This window comes from Halichoeres trimaculatus, unplaced genomic scaffold (assembly GCF_033239565.1).
Source record: "Halichoeres trimaculatus isolate MK-OKI-2021-1 unplaced genomic scaffold, fHalTri1.1 fHalTri1_scaffold_10, whole genome shotgun sequence".
In the NCBI taxonomy this organism is placed as follows: Eukaryota; Metazoa; Chordata; class Actinopteri; order Labriformes; family Labridae; genus Halichoeres; species Halichoeres trimaculatus.
The window spans coordinates 24,360,239-24,384,382 of record NW_027437187.1 but is presented as its reverse complement, the minus strand read 5'-3'; the positions used below and the strand labels follow the sequence as shown (position 1 = coordinate 24,384,382).

General features: G+C 43.8%; 1 protein-coding gene across 1 annotated transcript in view; it reads left to right on the top strand.

Moving 5' to 3' along the window:
- znf469 (zinc finger protein 469) overlaps positions 1-15,319 on the top strand; it is a 214,936-nt gene extending 199,617 nt beyond the window's left edge. The window contains exon 6 of the mRNA XM_074677297.1: positions 1,868-15,319. Coding sequence (XP_074533398.1) covers positions 2,056-13,860 — 11,805 coding nt within the window. The 5' untranslated portion in view covers positions 1,868-2,055 and the 3' untranslated portion in view covers positions 13,861-15,319. The remainder of the gene's footprint in view (positions 1-1,867) is intronic.
- Positions 15,320-24,144: the final 8,825 nt, after the last annotated feature.

The following is a 24,144-nucleotide window of genomic DNA, read 5'->3' as shown; positions in this document are numbered from 1 at the left end:
CACAAGCCAAGCCATCTTATCAGAGCTCTGCATCCTCCGATCCTCTTCTACTCTCTCTGTGAAAAAGCCTTGAATTTTTTTTAATGAAATAGATTTCTCCTTTGAGACTGCATGCCTGCAGCAGAGGCACGTAAAGCATCCTCAATCTTTTCCTCTGAGGCTGGGAGCTCTACTTGAAACTGTAAAGCAGTCAACACAACTCACGGATCGTAGACTTATTCCACAAGGCCACTAACAAAAGCTTCCTACTAAAAAGGGGCACCCTAGTTATTCTGACAATGCTTAACACAGAATTTGGTGACAAATTAACTGTACTAACTCAATCATTTAATTATGTCATGTCAAAAAATCATATCACGTCTGTGCCGAGACGATCAGAAAAGAGCTTCACAGGAGGAAACTAGATTTGTTGCAGATAGTAAGAGAAATGCTTTATCATGAATAAATACTGTGGATACTTTTTGAAGTTTGTCTGGATGAAAACGTTCCCACAAGTGCAACAAACTGACTATTTATACAATTAGGCATTTCAACATTTGAGTGAACATATGGCAGAATAAAGTTGCAGCAGAGAATAGTTTAAAAAAAAAATTCCCAGTCTTAGATCTCAGATGTGTGCAATTGGATTTTGCCAAAGATGTTGTTTAGTCTCTTCCAGGTCATATGTGTCACATTCACCCAGTTACTGTGGCAACAGTGAAGTGTGTTTGCATAGTTTTTATCCCCTCCTACCAGGTTAACACTTCCCTGAAAACATACAACCCTAAAAACTCTCAAGAATGTGTCCTCCTCAAGGACGCTCTACCAGGATAAGTGATAGCCAAATCAGGGGCCTGAACCCAGATGCTCTGGCAGAAAATGAGCCCCCTAACTCTTAGACCAACCCAGCACTGGCTTTAGTTACAGCCTGTGGAAGGAGCACTAAAGGTAAAGTGGGTTTTTTCATACCCAGAGATTACATTTTGGTCGTAGCTCAAAGTTTCATCTACTCTGACCTCAAATGAAAAGCAGAGGCATTGGAGGGCCGGAGTAAACTGGGACCTGGGAAAATGTGTCTGGGATGCCCTGAGGACAGGCAGCAAACGTCAGTGTGCCCACAGTTCTTGCTGTCTAATAGCTGACTGACTAATCCTTGATATTCCTCCATGATCTAAACCTGCAGCCCCATGTAGCAAAAGAACACTGTGGCATTGTGTCCCTGCTCTTAAAAAGTCTGTGATTCATTTACTGGCAGTGCTTTTTGGATCCATGAACTATATTTTTCTCATTCTTAGTGCTGTTATGAGCCTCACCAGACTGGTGTCCTTTGGGACTGTTCATGTCCAGGTTTTCAGTGGGATACTTGTTTAGACATCAAGTCTTCAGCCATTTGTTTTGAAGCTGGAATCCATTTTGCAGATTCAACTCTATTTATTTATTTATTTGAAGTGACTTTCTGTTGTTGTGAGAATGAAGAATTTAAGTGTTAGAAGTTTTTTCAAGACCCATGAGTATGACTTTGGCAGTATTTTTGAACTCCATATTCATTACAGGGAGTCTTTGTACAATAACAGCACCACTGTCAATGCTACACTAGCGCTCTCTGCTGGCAGAACCAAGGAACATTGGGATTTCAAAATGTTCAATCTGAATATAGCTTTGGATAAATTTATTTTCAGCACATGTGTATGGACTGAATGATTACTGTTGCTGTACATAATGAGGATACAAAGAACATATTTTACTGATGTTATTTGGTGGTGATTTCATAGAGCTGTTTACTTGAATAAGTTAAAACAAAAAGATGTGAAAATAACATGTTTTAAAAACTCAAAGGTTTTTATCAAACAGCAATCATCTGATCCTGTCTTTTCTTTTTCCCTGACAGGTGTGTTTTGCTCAGGTGACACATCAGAAGCTCACAATGAAAGTGAAGAGATGAGCCTGCAGCGAGCAGCCCTATCCCTGCAGTTCCTGCCACTGGACGTTTACTGATTCATCCTCCCAGAAGACGAAGCCCCTGTCTCCCAGATAGCACTTCTGAGGACAAGGCCTTCACAGCACGCATAGTGCACCATGGCAGGAGAGACTCAGCAACTGCATGCTGTCAAAGAGCTGGACACTGAGTCCAAACTGCAGGATGTGGGGACGGCGCTGGAACAGCAGAGTGACAAAACCACAAAGGAGTCTTCAGAGCACTTTGCAAGCACGGGCACTGTGGCCAGAGCCGGCGGCAGCGAGGCCAAAGTTGAAAAAGTAGAGAAGCAGAGGGACTGTCCTCAGCAGCGTGAGGCTGTCATACGGCCACAGCAGGCGGGAAAGATTGACTTCAGGTCACTTCAGAACCAGTCAAAGTTCTCCTCTGACAGGACTTGGTCAAGTGGTAAAGTCAGCCCCCAGTCCCCAAGTGGAAAAGGCCGCAACAGAGAAAAAGGAAAGAGGTCAGGAAAAACGGAGCGTGGCAACCCCCAGCAGCTGTACAGACTGAGCATTACAAATCCACGCTCCAACCCCAACATTGGTATTGCTTACCCACAACAGAAGGTTCTGCCACCCAAGAAATTGGAGACCAGTCGTGGCCCAGTCTCGGGCAGCTACAGATTCCACGTTCCCAGTATACCAGAGAGGGAGGCAGAACTACAGCAAGAAGAGCTCAACTACAGCCGGTGCTTCCAAGAATCCCCCTCCAACCTCACCTCCCCAAGTTATACCTCACAGGCACTGGGTTCCTCAAGTGGAACGTCATCCCATCCACATCAACCCCTGTCACAGCAGCAGCAGCAGGCTGCATCAATGGAGAATAACAGTGCACAACCCAGCAGTCAGCTGATTCTAGCTGACTTTCAGCTGGGTGGCTCCAACACATGGCAGTCTCCTGAAAGGACTTTTAATGGTGCTAACTATGGGGTATCATCCCAAAAACCCACTGCGCTTACAGAGGCTAATAAGGCAAGTGCCTTTGTGCCTGGTCCATTCCAATATGGATACAATTTCCTGGAAGAATCAACCTCTGACTCTTTCCCATGTGAACAGAACCCCCAATCCCAAGACTTTACAGACTCCTCCTTAGGTTCTGTTCATGTGAGCCACAACTCTTTTTCCTTTCCACCTGGAGACGGGCAAAGCATCACTCAGAACAGCTCTCAGTTCATTAATGAGCAGCAGCCAGAGGACAGAAACTCTTATCAACAGCCCCTACAGGCTCAGTTTATTCAAGGGGTAGGGTCCTCCATACAGTGTCCTAGGAATCTGAGCGAGGATTCAGCCAGCAGTGACAGCTCTGGCTCCAGCTCACAGCAGTCAGAGCAGGGGAAGACTGCCCTACCTGAGAGCACAGAGGGTATTGGACAGGCAGACAGTAGGGATGCAGCCATTACCTCTGGGAGTAAAAGGAACTGTCACTCGAAAGACGCAGCGGCCAGCCAAAGAACTCTCGTCCAAAGCAGTGTGCACCATGCAAGAAATATTTCCCAGGGTCCCCCCTCCCAACTGCACTTTTCTAGCAAATCATTCAACAACCCTCAAGTCAGTAACATTCATTCGGGCTCAATACCTTTTGACAAGAACATCAATAATAAGGTTATAAACAGGCTACCACACTCCTGGGAGGGGGCTAATAAGACATATTCAACAGCTGACCATAACACACTGCAGTATAATGATATGAATGACAAGTTTCAGTTTCAGAGCCAGCAATTGGACCAAAGGCAAAACCCCTCAAAAAACAACAGAATGCCCTGGCAGCAGATACGGCCTAATGCTGCCTTGCAGAACCAAAACAGAGTAGAGTTATCAAGACAAATAAGCAGTCAGAAAATGTCCTACATGGTTTCCCCCTCAGACTGGCAGGATGATAGTAAATCACACAAACGTAGCTCCCTGAAAAACACAAGCTCATTCCTGAATAGTAGAACAAGTGATGGGTTTTCCAACAAAAGACAGGAGACTGTAAAACACAGCAGCAACACTGTCTCAACATTCAAAGTTGAGATGAGCCACGCACAAGTCTGTGAGTCCAAAAAGGCGGTTTACTTTGGACTGAACCAGTCTCATCCAGCAGCGTCCACAAGAAACTACAATTACCCTCCATTACAGGTCCCACCCATGGGCCTTATGATGGTGTCACCTTATGAATCTCCTTTGCCCTCACCAGTTCACAACCCTGCATCAAGTAGTACCTGCTCATCTCTCTCCCCAGCATCCACCAGTCCTGTCAACATCAGCTCAGAGGACAGTCAAATGTCAAAGTCAGCAACCCCACACTCGTTTTACCATCAGTCCCAAACTAAAACACAGTTACCCTCTGATCACATGAGCTCAAACCCTCACCAGTTTCATTCTGATCCTCCTCGAAACCTCCCTTATGCACCAGACAGATCCAAAGACAACATGATGAGCTACCTACAAAACAGCACGCATCCAAAGAATCCTATGGACGGAAACAAAGGTTTCATGGACAGTTTTGGAATAGAGCATCACCAGCCTCCTCCACCATACTCTGCACATCAGCTGTTAGCGACCTCACTAGCTACAGCCAACCTCGACCAGTTAGATGTGCTTCTAACATGCAAGCAGTGTGATCAAAACTTCAACAACCTGGCATCATTTCTTGGCCACAAACAATACTGCGCTCACCATGCTTTTGCACAAAATGACCTGAAGGAAATATCAAAGCTGGAGGACAACAGAAAGTTTCATGTAGAAACAACAAAAGCGGTGTCATCTGTGTCAAATATTGCAATGTCAAGGTGCCCATCTGATCTCCACCTGTCTTTGCTAGGCCTCAATAAAAACGGTGAGCTAATATCTGAGAGTGAAACAAAGGGAGACAGTAAGGATGATCCAATGAAACTCAACTTGTTCTCTGGTCCTGGTAACCTCCCCGTGCCCCTCCCCGAGCTGGAAATGGAGGATGCTAAATTAGACAGCCTGATCACAGAAGCCTTGAATGGTCTGGGATACCAATCTGACAATGCAGAGATTGATAGCAGCTTCATTGACGCATTTGCTGATGATGACCTCACCACTGTGAAAGCAACATCAAACAAGCAGTGTCTGAAAACGAAGGAATCCCTGGTTTATGAGAGCAAGAATAAAAAAACAGGAGATGATGCCAGGTCTTTCACACAGGGAAAGTATTTCTCTGACTCTGATGCTGAGAGCCCTGAGATGGATAAACACTACACAGAAAGCAAACTTGAGAAAATAACTCTGAATTTAGAAAAAGACGAGAAAATCAACATCAAAAAGGAAGTCTCTCATAAAAATTCAAGGACTGCCTCGAGGGAGAAGACGAGGGAGCAAGACAGCAAAGTGAAAGACACAAGAAAAACGTGCAAGGGTGAGGAAGAGAGCACAAGTGCACAGAGCTTTCTCTTATCCAGCAAGTTTTCTGAGCGCTGTGGTGTTAAAAGCATTCAGGAAAGCTCTGTACTTCGAGGGTCAACGCACTCACAGCCCTCCACATCTCCAACCTCAAGAACATCAGTGAAAGAGAGCAAAAGGAAAAGCACTGGAGGGGGTACCTGGAGCAAAGAGCTTATTCACAAAATAGTTCAGCAGAAAAATAAGCTGCACAAACTTCATGTTAAAGGTACCAAAAACCTCCAGTTTTCTTTAGTGATGGAGAGGTTGACTCCCACTGTGCAGAACCCTGCCTTTGGAGAATACGACTATGTCTCTGACACAGATGATGAATGTGAGCCCGTAAAGATAGCAAGCCAAGGGCGACTGAATCAAAGCAGTCGATGTAAATACACTTACACCAAAGAGTGTAAATGGCGGGCGAGGAGTGAAAGAGATCAAGCAGCATGGAGACATGAGTCCAAAGAGTGTTTTGAAGTGAAAAAGAGTGAGGAGGTGTCTCTCTCGCCTGAGAAGCACAGCTCTCACCCCAGGCTCAGGAGGAGGGGTAGCAGGTCATCCACAAGCAGTGAACTCAGCACATCTGTGAGTGTTTCAAGTGATTGTATCAACAGCCCCAAAAGCACTGACCGCACTGACTCAGACTGTGAGAAGAAGACAGATCTGAAAAAGGAGTCTCCAGAGCAGCGAACCTATGAGAGGTCTTCCCCACAGAAGTTATCCAAAGAGCCCAGCACACTTGCACTGACATTCACTAAATCTGTCAAGAAGAATCATACTGACAAAGCAAGTCTTTGTGACGGCAAAGACGACACAGAGGATCCAAAGAAGTATCCTTTAAATCCAGAAGCTGCTGATAAAGAGTCCTATTCACAAAAAGCAAAAGACACCATTAAAAACCTTGAAAAAGGCAACAAAACAAAGTCAAGAGAGAAGCTAGAGTCTAACAGAAAAGAAACAGGCACAAGAGTCAGTTCAGACAGAGACACCACTCAGAAAACACGCAGTCTGAGCCCCAAAGAGGAACCTACTGAGTGTCGCAGTTTGGATAAAAAGTCACTACAGTTGGATTCAAACACTCCCACGATCAACAAAGAAAGTGAGTTCAACACTGACAGAAACACAAAGGGTGTAAGAGGAGACGCGACCCATGGCACGCCATCACAGCTACCTAGTGCCACATTTGGGAAACAGAGCAACAGTGTGTGTGACACAAAAGAGGTAATTACCTCAAGCAAGCACAAGCCAGCAACATTTTGCACCTCTTTGATGGATGAGGTTTGTCTATCTCCAACTGAAGGCCAAGGCCCGTTGATACAAAAAGATACACTCCACCTCATGCCCTACCCCCTGGATCAGGAACAGGGGCTCATGAAATCCCCCCTTTCCTTTGACACATCGTCAATGTTTGGGGACCTCACAGGATTTGACAGTGGCCTTTACTCCGATATGCCCATTCAGAAAGAGGCTTTTCATTCATTGGAGAGCACAGAAAAAAAGGAAGAGTTTGTTTCATCCTTCTCTCCTTTTCTGGAACAAAGGGATTGGAACCTTATAGTGAGTCCTGTGCTACCAGACGAGATATCTCAGTACAAAAGCAACTCTGAGAAGTCACATGAAAAGAAACCAGATTACAATCACGTTCCTTTGTCTCTGCCAGAAAAAATAATTGACTATGGTGCGAACCTCAACAGCTGTGCCTCTGAGGATGAGCTTGAGATAAAAAGAATAGTGAATGAGCTGGAAAATCAGCTGCAGACAACCAAGCTGGAAAGTCCACCACTGCTGCCACAGGATGTCCCCAAGCAGCTGCAGATGAGCAAATTTTCACCTTTACGTCTTGATGATGAGTCAGGGAGTGATAGCTCTGCCCTGGAGATGAGGTGCCCTGTGCAGACAATGGATGTACCAGTGACCAGTTTGCCCCCAGAGCCTTTTACTGAACCATGGGCCAGCCCGTTCCAGTTTGAGCTAATGGGCGGACACAACAGTCCTCACAATCCAATTCACAATGAACCAGGGGCACTTGAGCATTTCACTGAAAAAGGACACGATGCACCAAATATGATCACCACAGACTCACAGATTGTTCAACAACAGCTTCAGCATGAACACAAATCAGAGGAGCTTAAGGCTGAAAAAAAGACTCGTACCGAGACAAAAGAGGAAATCTTAGAACAAAAGATATATACAGAAAACCTCATGAAAAGCCTGGAGGTGATTTCAGACTCTATATTCAAAAAAGAGCCCATCGTATCAGAACACAAAGAGCTGAATGTCACCTCTCTCACAAGTCAACAACATCAAGAAATTGAATGTCAGGAAACTGATGCAGTTGAGAGAGAAGAGGGCAGTGAGAAGGAAGCAATTACTGGGAAGGAGAATACATTATCACCTCCAAATATCAATGAGCGGAAGGATGATATTAAATTCATTCTGAATGAGTCACAGTCATCTCTCTCCAGCAGCACTGACCCCACAGTGGATGGAAACCAGCCAATTTCATCACAGCCAGGAGAGCCCACAGAAAACAATAAAAGCAGAGAAGAGACTAAAGTCACATCAGAGGGGGATATTGTTGAAGCTAGTAATATAATTGAGTCTGCTCACTGCCTAAGTGTTGTGGCACTTGACCCACATGTGGCTGAGGGATCTGGTGGGACCAGTAATCCATCGGATGATGCAAAACACTTATTCAAAACCAGGAATGACAGTCCAGAACGGTCCACCACAGATGACTATGAGGTAGCAGAGGCGGTGAAGGGAATCACTGGTCAATCTCTGAGTCATCCTTTGTCACCAGCTCTTCCTGCCATCAGTTTAGATAGCAGTGAGAACATGCCTAATGAAACCAAACCATTACTTGAAGGACAACCTGCCAACAACCAAGAGAGCGACTCTGGCGAGTTAAAACTTGAGTGCACAGACAGTGTGATTGGTGAAATAACTGTGGAAACTACAGGAAAAGACCATTTGATGGAACCATCATCTGAGACTTACAGCTCAAGTCCAACAACTCTCATGTCAGTGGAGATAGTCACTTCAGACAAGCCCTGCAGTCCAATACTAGTGGAAACCAACACGGAGAGTGCCAGTGACTGCTCACCTTTCCGAGATACACAAACAGCCCTGTCACAGACTGATGGCATCATTGACAACCAGTCCTGCAAATTTATCCCACTGATTGATTCACTCAAAAGTGCGCCTGCTATTCCCTTTGAGAGCATTCAGAAACAAGAGGAGCTGTTGAATGTTCCGGACATCAAAGAGCAGCTCCCCATTGACTTTATGGCAAGTCATCAAAACTCACCATGCAGAGATGATGCGGAAGAAGAGAGCAACTGTCAATTTGTAAATACATCACCATCAGCCACTCCTCTTTTATCAAACTCCAATCCTAAACCCACGCAGAAATGGTTTGTGGAGGAGGATTTGCATCCAACTCAAAGTGATATCAACAATATATCCATTAACCAAGACTCATTTAAAAATATGAAATCCCCAGTCAACAAAGAGGGTGACGAAGAGGGTCTAAACATAGACAAACAACTGAACTCAACAGCAAACATGGAGTATTCTTTGATAAGCCCACCTCTCCTGAATATGGGTATCATTGAGAGTAAAATCCCAAGCTCTGAAACCTCCATTCCCTCCCCACTGCCAGCAACCAGCTCAGCAGAAGCACCAAGTATACCAGATGGACTGGAAAAGAGTAACCTGATTTATGATTTTAAGCTCAGTCCCCTCAACTACAGCAGTATCACAGAAGAACCTCCATCACTGAATCAATACAACTACATACCAATATCACCAGCTGGGAAAATGGAAGAGAATCAAAACATCAAGCAGAGTCCAGGAGGTGACTGTGAACCATGTGACTTGAGTGTTGACCTAGCACTGATTTTTAACAAAAGCGAGGCAGACACGGGTTCAGCTGGGTCACTGAACTCTGATCCTGCAGCTAAACTGGCTCTATCAGATGAACCACTGGTCCTCCAGCAGAGCCTGAAATTTACATGTTTCTCATTGGGCTCCACACCTGAGATTAAAATCAAAGACTCCTCAGCTGGCTCACCTGTGGCACCTCCTGAGCATTCGCTTCCAAAAAATGCAGAAGCAGAGACCTTAGGTTCTCTCACTGCTTCCACTGAGGACGGTTCGCATATTGGGAAAGATATTTCAGATGGTCCGCCCACTCCTCAGCCACTCATCAGCTGTGAAAATGAACAAATGCTTCCTGCACCAGACCCAGCAATAATAGAGACTGGCCAGTGTTCAGCAACTCACCAAGCAGCCAAAGAAACAACACACAAGAAGACAGTGAATAACTCCCAACAAGGAAAAGTGTTGTGTGAAATCTGCCTTATGTGTTTTAGAACTGTGCCAGGGTTAAAAAGGCATAAGGCCATGAAACATTTGGTCAGAACGGAGAAACACATTGGCTCGCAGAGCACAGCGTCAAGCCGCCAAAGTACTATTTATGAAGCATTGCAAACTACAGAGAAAGGACATAAAGATGATTCACAGACCTGCTACCCAACAAAAATAGATGGGCTGCCTGAGACAACAAGCACTTCCGTATCTAAAGCAGCAGAGACTGAGTCAGTCCTGGAGGAAATGACATCTGAGACGAGTTCAGTGGCAGTGGATGAAACGGGCCATCAAAACGCTCTGCTGCCGACAAAAGCAAAAAAGAACAACAAGGCTAGAAAGAACAAAAATAACGAAGCAAACATAAAGCTGGCCCCTTTCTCTGATGAGCTTTTGAATATGTTAAAAACAGACATACTTCAAGCTATAACTCCTGAATTCAAAAGCAGTGGGCTACAAGTGATGCACAAATCTCCTGAGGAGCAGGTGGAAATCAATGACAGAGCTCTGACAGAAACTGAGCCATTCCCCTGCCATGCTTCTTTAAACTGTAGCTTGGACGAAAAGCCCAAATCTCCAACAGAGGAACTAAATGTACTTAAGGAAACTGGGATAGTGAATCCAATCACTGATACACAAGAAAGAAAATCTGCAAGCATAACAGAGATGGCATACGGGGATGTGAGCGCAGATAAACTAGTGGAAGGTGCCTCGTCTGTGGACAAGGATGTAATAAGAGATTGTGATGAGTCCAGAACAACTCCACAAGCTGTGGAAGAGACGTGTGAACAGGCGAGATCAGAAGAGAGCCTCACCCAAGAGATTCTTAGCAAAGTGACAGTGGAGATAAAATGTGAGAATAACAGTGGCCCTTCAGACGAGGCACATCCTCTCTCCTGTTTGAATTCCTCTCCTCTCAGTCCTCCCAGCTTGAGCCCTGATCTGAAGGCCCTGCTTGACGATGACACCACTTTCTCACAGCTGTTCCCCCGGGATGAGGAGGCAAAGAGGAAGAAGTGCCCGAGGGTGTACAGCAAAAAGAGTAAAAAGCAGAAGCTATCGTCTGATTCAAATGTGACTCAGAGCTGTCCTTCATCAGAAACTTTTCTGCTAGAGAAAGATCAATTCATGGGGAACCAAGCCAAGCCATCATTCACTGACAATCAGACGAAGAGCTGTGAATATGAAGAAATGCCCACTGATGGTGCCATCGTGTTAAATATGTGTCACAACAGCACAATGAACTCTGATGAAAAGCCATTATCTGATGTTCAACAAAGTGATCAACAGAGAGAGAACACTAAAGGGTTTGGAGATGGATTCTTGAATCCTCTTGAGAGCACCATTGATAAATCCTCCATTGAGTGGAGTGGCTCCAGTGACTTCAGCAGCTTTGATGCAGGTTCAAAAGCGACATCTATTTCCAACAGCTGTAACCTGGAAGTGTCAGCAGCAGCGTGCCCTCTCACCCTGCCCTCTGCCTCTTACCCTACAGAGCCATGCATCACAGAAAATATCCAAACCTTCAACAGCATCGACATCCAGAACATCAACACAACATTTCAACTTCCTGACATTCAGTTCTTTGACCCCAACAAAGACAAAGCAGTGGCTCCACCTAGTGCAAGCGTTGAGGTGGAGAACAGAGAAGAAGAAAAATCCAGCAAAGAAACTGAGCGGCGAGGAAAGAAACGTCAAGATGGAAGAATAAAAGTGAAAGATAAGCAGTACAAGTGCAAAGTGTGCTTCACTTGGTTCCTCACCTTGGGGGAGCTCAACTTCCACAAACTCTCTCACAACCCTTCACCACCTCCAACCTGCTACATGTGTGTCCAGAGGAAGTTCAGCTCCAGGGAGCAACTGAGGGACCACCTGAGGGAGAAACATGCCAAGAACAAGACAGGAATCTGGACCTGTGGGATGTGCTTGAAGGAGATATCAGATGTGTGGATGTACAATGAGCATTTACGTGAGCATGCCACTCAGTTTGCCCGCAGGGGTCAGACACAAGGCTCCATGTTGGGCATTTCAGGCTGCTTCATGCAGGAGACGGCTGTGAAGAACTTCATCACCTCAATCATGCAGCACCGCCCCAGCAAAGCCAACAGAGAGTCCAGCAAAGCCACTAAAGAACAGGAAAAGGCTGACGGCGCTGTGGGAGAGGGAAAAACCTCAGAGGGGACTGAGCCAAAAGTTCACAAGGCTAAAAGTAGCAGCGGAGCAGGCGGGAAACAAAGCGCGTTTACTCCAATCGAGGTCCTTCACAAAACAGAGGCACCTAAAAGTGTTGAAATGCATCCCAATTGCAAAGACCCCTCGAGAGACTGCCACCACTGTGGGAAGCAGTTCCCCAAACCATTTAAACTCCAGAGACATTTGGTGGTTCACAATTTGGAAAAGATTTTCCTGTGTCACAAATGCCCTGTCTCCTATCAGGAAGCCCAGGAGCTGAAAAGTCATCTGAAGAGAGCGCACGAGGAGGTGGATGAGCTCGATTCAAAGCATACCACCCTCTACACCTGTGAGCTCTGTGCCGATGTCATGCACGTGATTAAGAAATCCTTCATCTGCAGCACCTGTAATTACACCTTCTCTAAGAAGGAGCAGTTTGATCGCCACATGGAAAAGCACCTGTCAGGTGGGAACAAAATATTCAAATTCCGAGGTGTTCTCCGGCCTGTCAAAGCATCGGCCTCCAAAGAAGATGAATGTGATTCGCCAGCCAGTAAGAAGAGGAGAATTAACTCCGACAGTCTGCAGGAAAATAGCTCAGACAGCGGCATCGCCAGCGTCAGCTCACTTCACTCGAGTCAAAACTCTGAATCACAGTCTTCAAAACCCTCTGTCTCCACAGCTGACGACTCCACACAGACTATCGCCAGTGAATACCACAGTGACACCAGCAGTCCTAACGTGAAGACCGAGGACATCGCTGAGGACTACTCTGACCTGTTAAAAGAGCTGGAGAAACATATTCACAACAGCTCTTCAGAGTCTGCTTCACCAAAGAAAGAGGAAATTGACCCAAGCACCTCACCTATTCACGATAAAGAGGGTAATGGAAAATCAATTGCTGAACCATGTGATGTGAAAGAGGAGGATGAATCAGTCTGCATTAGAGCAGAGACAGCTTCATGGTCAGTGTCAAAAGAGAGTGGTTGTGCGGAGGAGGAGATGGTTGAAGCAAAGGAAGGCTGTAATGAAGGTGACGCAGCTGAGGCAGAAAAAACAGGTCCACTGAGTAGTGAGGACAGCTGTGTCAGCTTACAAGACAATCAGATCATTTCAGCGTCACCTGAACCAGAGAAGAATGAAACAGCTGCTGAAGTGATGGATACGCAGAAGGAAGATGAGCATCATACGACAAAAGCTTCAAATAATGACAGCAAACAGCTTATTGTATCTCAAGGTGCTGAGCAGGAATGTAGCAGTCACATGAAAGACAAAGTCACCTCAGCCAAAGCAAACGACAAAGCAAACGACAACACTAAAAACTGCACTCCAGCAAGCAGCACCAAGGCTACTGAATCAATACCCATCCTCCACTCCAAGGGTTCCCCCAATGCCTCACACGAGGACAAAGAATCTGTGAGACCGCAGAAGAAGAGGAAAGACATGAAATCCCCCCACAGCCTGCAGAGGGTTTCCTCACCGGCAACACAGGAGAACTTTGGTGGTGATTCGAGGGCCAAGAAGAAGTTTCGCCCCAGCAAGTGTGCAAATACTTCTCTGCAAAGAAAATCAGATGGACCCAATGATTACCTGGTGCTTTCCTCTGTACGGGATGATGTTGTCGGTAACAAAATCATCTCTAAGTGTAAGACTTCAAACCTGGGCCTGCAGTCTAAACGAAGCTTGCTGGATGGCTGTAAGAAAGCTGACATTGTGACTCCTCTTAACGGGGACTACAAAGCCAAGAAGGGCCCTCTGGGCCGGCCTTTGCATCCCCCTATTTCTAAAGTGACTTCAGTTCCTATGAACAACTCTATCAATAAATCTAGGGCAAAAATGGGGGTAAGGTCAATGGACAGCCACTCCTACCGGACAGCAGAGTCCCAGAACCACCTCCTAAGCCAGCTGTTTGGCCAAAAACTCACAAGCTTTAAGATTCCTCTGAGGAAAGACACATCAGAATCTATAAACTGAGCGGGGTTGAGATGGATCTGTGAATAAGGGACTGTACATTTCACAGTAGTAAATGTTTTAAATGATTCATTATGGTGAATGAGATTGCACAGCTCTTTTCTGTGAAATGCTATCTTTTAATACTTACGTAGTCACTTTATGTCTTCTTTGTACGTGTGTTTTTATTACACAAATGTGAGGACGAATGGCAGATATGAATTTATGGGTCAAAGATAAATATGCTAGCGGGGAAAATCATTGGACTTTCACTTTTTTGTTGTTAAATGTTATCCATTTCAGAGATTATATTTCATTCACCTTAAGAAAAGAAAGAATACTTGAAATGACAGTTAAATATTCTCTTTAAAGAAATGCATGTTTATTTTGCATTCATAACACGATCTTAAACGTTTCAGTCTTCCTGCTAAGGGACCAAATGACATCATAACTGACCTGGACTAATGTCTGTGCACCTTCTGTACATGCTTCCCACATATTCATTTTGTATTATTTTTTAACTTTACTGTACTGCATTGACATTCATCATATTAGCTTTTTGTATAAACATTACCTGGTGCTACATTGTGTTTTTATTGTAATGTGAATGCCAATGTCCTCGGAAGGGAACATGAGATCTGTAGCAATTACAGTACATTCATCCGACTGTTTTTACTGGTTCTCTGTAGTTTGTCAAAGATACTGTGTAAACCATCCAAGTATTTCATATGTAGGCCGATAGAAGATTAGGAAAGCTTCCATTGTATAAACTCAGGTGCATACACGGACGTGAAAGTCCCAAGACCTGTATTCGGAGTTCTTCCCATGCACTGATAATACCACACACAAATCACAAACTCAATCATCTATGTCTGTAACTCCAACTGTTTAATTATGATGAGTATTTACTAGGACAACAAAGGTGCTTTATCTTGTTTATACTGTATGTATCTTGTATTGTATAAAAGTGTAGGTAGATTATGGATTATTTGGTGAAATGCTTCATGTCAAAGTTTTATTTTAATAATGTGCAAAGAGAGTCAGAATGAGAAGAAAGGGAAATGCAGTGGCTCCTCCAAGTTGTAAAGTGGTTCACTAAGTGCCTCGTTTAAAGATGGGTAATAAAGATCTGAATCTGTATCTTCGTGCTCTTTTCTTCCTTTGTTCACGATAAGTTTCTGTTCCAACTCCCGTCCCTGTGGACTGCAGCTGTCACCACATGCATCAAACACCGGGAGCAGAAGCTGCTTGTGCCTAGAGGCGAAAACAGGTGCACACACAACAAAGTCTGACTCCGTTTCTTTCCCTCTTCGGATCAGTACTTCACTGATCATATGAAAGATGAGCATAAATGCAGCTTTCCTAGAGGGAAACACTGAACACAAGACAGTTACATCCATCCAACCACGTGTTAGTCAGTCTCCATGAGAACTGTGGAGCAGGTAGAGGAGAGCTCGGCTGCTGCTGCTTCTGTCATGTTGCCCTCTCGCCATGTGTAAAACGGCTTCTATTCCTACGTGAACATTTTTCATCATCACATAGGAATAAAAAGCCATAGCACACAGTGGCGTACATACAGACTCACAGGAATATTCTCACATCATCCACTGAAATCTGTGGAAAAGGAGGATGAAAGAAAGGAGAGACAGAGCATAAAGAGGTTATTTCATTTGACAGCAAGTGAGGCTGGAGTGTTCAGCTTTTGTGAATAAAGCAGGAGTCTACAAGTTCAGATTTAAACTGGACCAGCTGGCTCTATGCTAACAAACTTTGTCAGTCTTTAAATTTATATCTATGACCTAAATGTGCTAGCCTTTTCTTTACATTACACAGCTTTACTGCGCTACAGTAGGTATAATTAAAACACATAGTGACACAGCCTTATGAGATCCTATCAGGCTTCATAATGAAATCTTTAATTAAAAAAAAAGATTTATCATGTTGGTTTTGACACCATGCTGAGTGACCATGGCAGGCATTCAAAGGAAGTGTGAAGGAAACAGAGCCACAGTGTTGTTTTTAATATAACTTCTCTAATTAATTCAGAGGGATTCTGGTTTGGCAGCTTCCTCTCAGACCATATTTTTGGACTCACTGAAGAAAACAGAAAACACACTGAGCTCAACTGGTAATAAATTATGTATCTTAATCCTTCTTTGTGTCAAAGTTTAACGAAACAGAAATCACAAAGGTACATTAAATTGATTAGTGATAAAGTGATTAAATTCTTTAGAGGTCAGAAGCTGCTATGGCAACATGGACGATTTTTTCATCACCCAATCCATTTTAATTTCTTAATAGAATTATTATTGTAATTATTATTATTATTATTATTATTATTATTATTTTAGAATAATACATTTTTTTGATTATTATGAACAAAGCCATTGTTTTCTTGTCTTTTTCTCCTCTGAAATCTTCCATATGCCTTAATTTAGAGCAAAACTTGACCAATAAACTTCAGGGGCTATCTTGGATGAAATTAAGAAATATTTGTTCATTAGGGACATTTTTAACCCCTTGCTTTCACTCTCAGTTATATCTTTTTTTTACAAATTACAATTAAGACCATAATTGTATTTCCATCATAGATGATTGGGTAAACTTGTTATCTTAATATCTGCCAAACTTTAGAAAAAGAGTGTGTGCCATAAGAGAAACTAGACATTCAGACTGGAGACTTTTTTGTGTACCAGGCTGTAAACATGTTTATTTCTGCTGAGAAAATGTCTTCTTCTGTTTTTGGCTTAGTGTGTATGTGGTCTCTGGTACTTCCAGAGCCAGCCTCAAGTAGACACCAAGTGAATTGTACTTCTGCACTGCCTCATATTTTAAGACCGGAGGTTGCCGATTGAATGTTTTTACTCACCAAACCAATTTCAGAGGCTCTGAGTGGATTTGTTTTCAAGTGTGCATGACACAGCTGAGATTTAAAACATGCATCAGTTAAAAAAAAATCATATAAAGTGGAGCAAAATTATGCTTGAATAACAGTCAAACAATGTCCAAACAGCAGCTGTGGTTATTATCAGACTACAACAGGTAAAACACTCAGCTCACAGAGGATGCATGATTCATTCTCCAAACTCAGATTTTATTCATCCTGCCGCAAAAATCTCTGCAGGTCTGGGATTCAGGTGTGAGTGTGGTTCATGCAAACTACATGATTGATGACTTCAGGGACGCCTGAGCCTTCAGCACATGTAAATGAAAAGCCTTTGATTGACGTGTCCGACTGAGCAGTCATAAGAGAAGCTAAATAAAAGTGACTCATGCCTTTTAATTATTCTACATTTCCTGCAGCTTTTTTTTCTTTTTGCTGATGTATTCTCCACACAGATTGTGTTAATTTATAACCCGGGGCAATTTATTATAAGTATTATGGCTAATTGACTTGGATTGTACCTGGTCCTCTGGGTGTACTCGGTCTCACTGCTCCTTTGAATCTCCTCCAGGTCTTCGGGTCAGCAGCTGCGCATTGATTAAAACAAAATGAAAGCAAAGGTCTCAGTGTTTTTGTCACAGTTTAAAGCATGTCACACAGTGTGAGCAGGAGCTTTACACACCCCTCTTTCATCATCTGATCTGTAAGGAGATCCTCCAGAGGCACAGTCATGCAGGAGCTCGACAGGAACGCTTTGCTCTTTGAAGTAGAGTGACATTATCAGCGAGTACGCTCTTGAAATAGCATCTGTTCTCTCTGCCTCTCCCTCCATTTCTGGGTCTCCCCCTTCTTGTCTCATGTGATATCCCACTTCTCTTCCCCTCATCATTCCCTTTCTCCTGCTTTTCTGCCCTTTTCTTGACCAATTCCCCTCACAGCGACTAACCTCCTCTTCCATTTTCTCCCCCACCTGCTTGTCTTTCTCCCTTTCACCTCAACCAATTTCTCCCCTCTCTCAGTTTCCCTCTTCCACCTCAGCATGTTGCCCTCAAATTTCTCCACCCTTCCACCTCTCTTCCTTTTTCTCTCCCCTCTTCCTGTGAAACAGGCTGCTGGCTGCCTCTGAGGGAGGCAGGGGAGATCAGTGGCAGATAGAGATGGGCTGCTGGTCAGCGGTAATGACACTCAGGCTGAGGGGGCACGCGGGTCGCCTCTGCTGGGAATGTGAGGTTTCAGCCAGCACAGAGAGAGATAAATAGATGGATGGATGGGGGCAGATTTGTCGCATGAAATGGGGTGAGGGGTGATAGCTGGGCATCCCTCTTTGCGCACACACGGAGGGAGAGGGATGTAGATATATTTCCACTGGGATTATATCTGAAATCATTTGTGTACAATGGTGAGAAAGAGTATGAATAATTCAATATAAACAAAGTCCCCTGGTGTGAACAGAGATGACAAAAAAATCTTTGAAAATAAGACATCAAAGCAGCAGTTATCAGATCTTAAATAAGTCCTAAACCTTAAAGATCCTCAAATAGGATTTGTAGCTTGAAAAAAAATCACACTGGGAAATCCTCTCCCAACTGACTGGCACCTGAATTGGAGTCAAAGAACCTCAGACAGTAGGAGCAACACAACGATAAATTACAGAACAAGTAAGCAGATCAGAATTAATGACTGTGAGGAGATGATAAAGTGGAAAATAAAACATTAACGTGAAATCAAAGGGCTTTCTAATTGATTGCTTCTGAACAGCGAGTTGTGGCCTCCTTGCTGCCAGCAGAGCCTTTATCTATCCAATTTGTCCCTACAGTCGGCAGCAGAGAGGGAGAACAGGGTGTGCACCGTATCTAAAAGTACCTGTTTGATGTTCTAGGTTTATAGAAATAAATGGGGTTGCTCTGCAGGAGCTATGCAAACAAATGGGAGCCTGTAGAGAGCAGAGCACTGCAGCCCACAGCAGGTGTCTTCAAAGCCACATGACGTCCAGCTGATTCTGACAATGTTTTCCACACACTTTATCCAACTAGTTAAGTCGCTGGGTATGAAGAAAGTCTCCAATTAAACAGAGTCAACATGATAAGCATTAACTATTTCCAGTCACGTCTTGTGTGGCTTCACACACCTCTGCAGACAGCAGAAGTTGGCATTAGGCTACAATGGGTTTGATCGATAACTTCCCCGGAGGTGTGACAGACAGTAAGTGAATAGAGCTAACCTATACAGATATCAGTGAGTCACTTTGAGGGCACTCACAACAAGTAGAGAAACTTGCTGAAAGCAGTGTTACAGCCCTGTTCATGAAGCCCTGACAACATAACAACGGCTATGTCCAAGAAACAGTGCGAGTGGTCATCTGCTTCAGTTACAAGAGTTGTTCACTCATGACACATTAAGTAGAACGCCACAGCTTTATTTATGTTAATTTTTTGTCTTTCCTTAACCCTTTGATGCCTGTTGTCGCCCATTTGCAATCTTCCCAGTCAGGTCTTGATGCAGCTGAAATGACCTTAGTATCTCATTATTACCTATTGATTCATATTCTACACATACCAAAGACTGTATCAGACCCATGGTGTCACAATGTATTGGTCAGGAGATGAACTTCTCATGTCTATATCAAAGGGCAACATCTGGTTCGCAAATACGAAGCCTATGCGGAAGTGCTAAATGTTGCTGTTCATCGAGAATCCGCTTGAGGCTGACTGCAGACACACCGAAAGTCACATACACACCCAGCAATAAAAACAGACTTTGGATGCATTAAAAATCATATTTACAGCCTGGTTCAAAAAACGTCTTGGGTCTAAAACGCTGATTTCACTATCGGCACACACTGTGCGATGAGTGAATTATTTTTAACTTGGCAATTTAGAAGTCATTAGGATCTGTTGATTGTCTAATCAGAGACACAGCTCAGGTCACGTGACTGACGAGCGCCCTGTAGCTGTTCGAAATGAAACTTAAAGCCAGCATCATAATTAGGGCTGGGCGATACCGGGAATTGTGGTATCGATCCGATACCAAGTAAATACAGGGCTGGTATCGCCGATACCGATACTGATACATTCTAAATGAAATGTAATGATCAATGAATTTTGCATTGAGTTGGTTGATTGTGATTATGATTATGGTAAAACACAGCACAAAGAGTTTAGGCAATAAAAATGCTTTTTTTTTAACTAACTCCCACCAATAGAACAACATTTTAACTGTATAAAAGTAATAAAATAGTTATTCCACCACCACAATTGTTAAGGAAAAAAATCACAAGTGCAAAATAACAAAAAGTTCCCTCCCATTTGCACAGAGAAGCGGCACACAGAGGAAAGTAAAGTAAATTGCTGGACGACATAAGAGAAACTGCAGAATCGATCTCATCACGCTAGTATCGATCTGATACCAATAATAATCTTGGTATTGATACTGTCGATATTTTGTTCGATACGCCCACCCCTAATCATGATGAATGTGACTGCGTCTGTGGATTGGCTTCATTTCAAGTGTCAGGAATAGACGGGTGACGTTGCTCAGGTTACGTCTATGTTTTATACTGTCTATATAGTCTATATGAGGGACCCCCTTGAAAATGAGATGCTGCATCTCAAGGGGCTATCCTTTGATAAATTCACATTCAAATTCAAATTATGTATATATATATATATATATATATATATATATATATATATATATATATATATATATATATATATATATATATATATATATATATATATATATAATGTAACTTAGTTATAACTATTGTGTGTAATACACTCAAACTTACAATATTTTCTTGATTTAAGAATGCAAAAACACACAAAAACAATATAATTTTATAATTGTTAATCAATTCAGGCAGCCAAGGGTTAAACGTAACAGGAGAAAATCATGGTTGACAGGGACTTTGTGAAAAAAAATAACTCGTAACGTCTCCATCTTGCCGTCCAGGCGAGAGCAGGCAGGCATCATGTCGTCACACGCCAAAGGTCAATAGGTTAAATTTTTTCATGTACTTTAACTATATTTTTCTGTTCTGTGAGAGGTAACTTTTTTTTTTTAAGAAAGACCAAATCAGATGGAAATCATTACCAAGTAGGAGGTAAGAAAAAGAAAACTTGCTCTCCCCACCATGGGAGTCTAAATATAGCCCAAACTGCATTCATGCATATGAGAGACGTAACTTCTAATACTGCACGGACAAAATGACCCTTCATAACAAAGCATGACCTGCAGGCTCATGGGGATGCCTCTCATTCCTCCACCCCTCCTTAAACAACCCCTCATTACCTCTCCTTTAACCTCCCTCCTCCTCCTCTTCCTCCTCTTCCTCCACGGCGCCGTCCCTCAGTTTCTCCTCCTGCTGCCTCTGTGCTTATCACAGAGAAAGCTGAAGGATCTACCCTGACATTTGATGTGGCACAAAATTGGATTTCCAGTGTGATTCTCTCTCCGAGCCCCCGGTGGAGTGTAATCCACGCTGTGACTAATTGAGTGGCATGCCAACAGCCGGAGTGTGTAAATGGATGGCTGCTGCTGAAATCTGTCTGTGACCTGCTCCTCTCCCTCTCTTTCTCTCTCGTCTGATGGCCTGTGAGTTCATTAGACAGAGAAAGGGAAAGGACACACACACACACACACATATGCACACACGTCCTGGCTGTGACACATTTTGTCTTTTGTCAATGTCAGCTCTTGTTGTTGCTGCTGTCTGGCTGCTGTGACATTCATAAATAATCACAGCAACAAAAATCAATGTTTCCTGTATAATACACACACAAACACACACACACACAAACAACTGTAAACACTGGCTTCACTGGTGTGTGTGTGTGTGTGTGTGTGTGTGTGTGTGTGTGTGTGTGTGTGTGAGAGCGAAAGAGTAAGAAAGAGCATGAATAACCAGGTTTGACAGTGACTGTGCACAGGCTAAGCTGCTCTCTAAAGTTAAATAACAGAGGTGTCAGGGCAGATGTTACAGGATGACTCACCACAACTATGTCACCTGTCTGACCACTAGTATCCCAGAAGGCACCGCTTTAGCCCAGCAATTCCCCCATTCAGACATAAGAAGATGACGCAAGGGGCAAAAAAGAAAAAACAAAAATGTCGTGAGGTTATCTTCATATAAAAATCCCCTGCTCTAATCTCTAATCTCTGTCACGCTCTCTGCTCCGGAGACCCCGCATCTGATTCAGATTTAAATAAATCTGCTGTTTCCTCCCCCCAAGAGGGATCCATACAGCAGTTTCTTCTTCATTAAAAACTTTCCTCTAATGCCTCGGTGTGTGTGTGTATGTGTGTGTGGGTGGGTGGATGAGTGGGTGTGTGCGCCCCCCTCCCATTAACAGTGAGCACTCCCCTCCCACACCCACACATATTCACACAGACAGACTGGGTTACAAAGGTGCACACACACACACACACAAACACACACACCCTGAGGTTTTACACTCTGTGAAAACCTGATCATCACTTTGAAATAATGAGACACTGGCAGCAGTTTTGAAGCATAATAGCAGGCAACAAGCAACAAAAGGCACTAATGAATGAAGTGGGAGATGGATGATAAGGTGGCAAACGTACGTACATACATACCTGCAGGTTTTCTCATTCAGCACACTCTCCCTGCGTCTCCCCCCTTCTGTGTCTCCCTCTCTGTGGAGGAGAGAGTGTTCACCCCGTCGAGTCGGGGACTGGGGCTCAGCTGCAGAGACTGACATCATCCCTTTCAGAGAGGAGGTTTTCCCCTCCCGCTATCTGCACCCTCAGTGTGTGTAAGTGTGTGTGTGTGTGTCGCTTTCCCTATCTCCCTCTCCCTCCCTCTCTCTCCCTCCCTCCCTCACCCTAACTTGGCCACTCACTGACTCTGTACAGTAGTATTCTCCTCCTATCTCTCCCTCCCTTGCTCCACCTAGTCTCCTTTTCAATTGCTTTCACATATTGCTACTATTTTTCAAAGCCAGCCCGTGCGAGATGTTGGCACAGGAGCTGTGCTTCTATACACAGTAACAAGTGCTAAACTTGGACTGTTCTATTCACGGCAGTCTAGACCTGTGCTGTAGCTTCATTTCACAGCAGAGCGCATGAATCCCAAAGGAAAACGTGTGTTTTCTGTCAGAAGTTTTATTCACAGGAAGGTCTTTCTCTCCTTCCCTCCCTGTTCAAGATCAAGGATTGAAGTCTGCAGCCTAATGGGCAGCCTTTCCAATTCTTTTAGATCAGGGGGAATGAAAAAGGAAAGGAGGTGAGCTGAGGGAGCCTCTGCGAGTCTATTGAGATGGATGCCTGCTGTGGCCGTGCTGGATGTGGGGACGGCTGTTGCTGTCCATGGTGCTGATTACAGCTGAAGGAGACATCACTAAAGACAGCAGTGACCCTGCAGATCTAAAGAAAATAGCCTTGAACAGGGTTGGGTAGGAAAACCTGTTTCAACTGCCGCAGAAACCTTGATAAATAGACACACAACACACACATAAGTACACAACACACACACACACACACACAAGTACATAGAGACTTACATCCAGCTCACAGCTTCCTCCTCCTGTGTCTCCCACGGGCATTTCTCTGTGTCTCAACTCATTTAGCCTTACATTCATCATTGTAAGGTAACAGTGGCAGGTGGGATTAAAATGGATTAGCCCTATTAAAAAAATGTGTGGTGCATATTACACCTAGACACACACACACACACACACACACAGACACACACAGAAAGAAGCCTCAGTCTTTACACACCAGTGCAGCAAAGTGTAGTAAAATGCTCATCCATGTCTGCACACTTGCAGAGATGCACACAATGTGCTTAAAGAAAAAACACAGTGAGCTAAAGGGCTCGCGAGGTGGCTCGATGATGACATTCACAGCAGCACAAACAGGAAGGAGAAATATAGCTGCTGTGCATATCGCTCGCTTTTTCTGCCACTCACACCATGGACTCCTTTTTGTTGTCTTAACTCTCGCCTCAAGAGGTAGCTTTTAGAAATCTCGCCTCCTTGTTTCCATAGTGACACTTTCCCTCCTTTGTGTGGGAGAGTATGTGTGTATTTCAGAGACGCACAGAGAGGAGAAAGACAGGCGTAGGGAGGGAGGAAGTGTGTGTGTGCATGGGTGGGGGGGATGACAGCGAGATAACTTGGTTCACTTACATTTATGCACTACAAAAAGAGAAAGGTAAAAAAATCCACAAAGACACTTTTCTGCCTCCTCTGTTCACTTTTCAATGGCCGTCGGCAGTGAGATCTGTCACTTTTTCATTCTGTTTTACTATAATGGCTCTACGACTATAACAGCTTGGCAAAAAATAGAACTGATGATACTTAAAGTGTGATACCAACAATAGGGCTGTGTGTTAAACCTGCATCTGTGAGTTCATTCTTCAGAATCTTGTTTTTGTGAGAGATTTAAATTGATTAAAC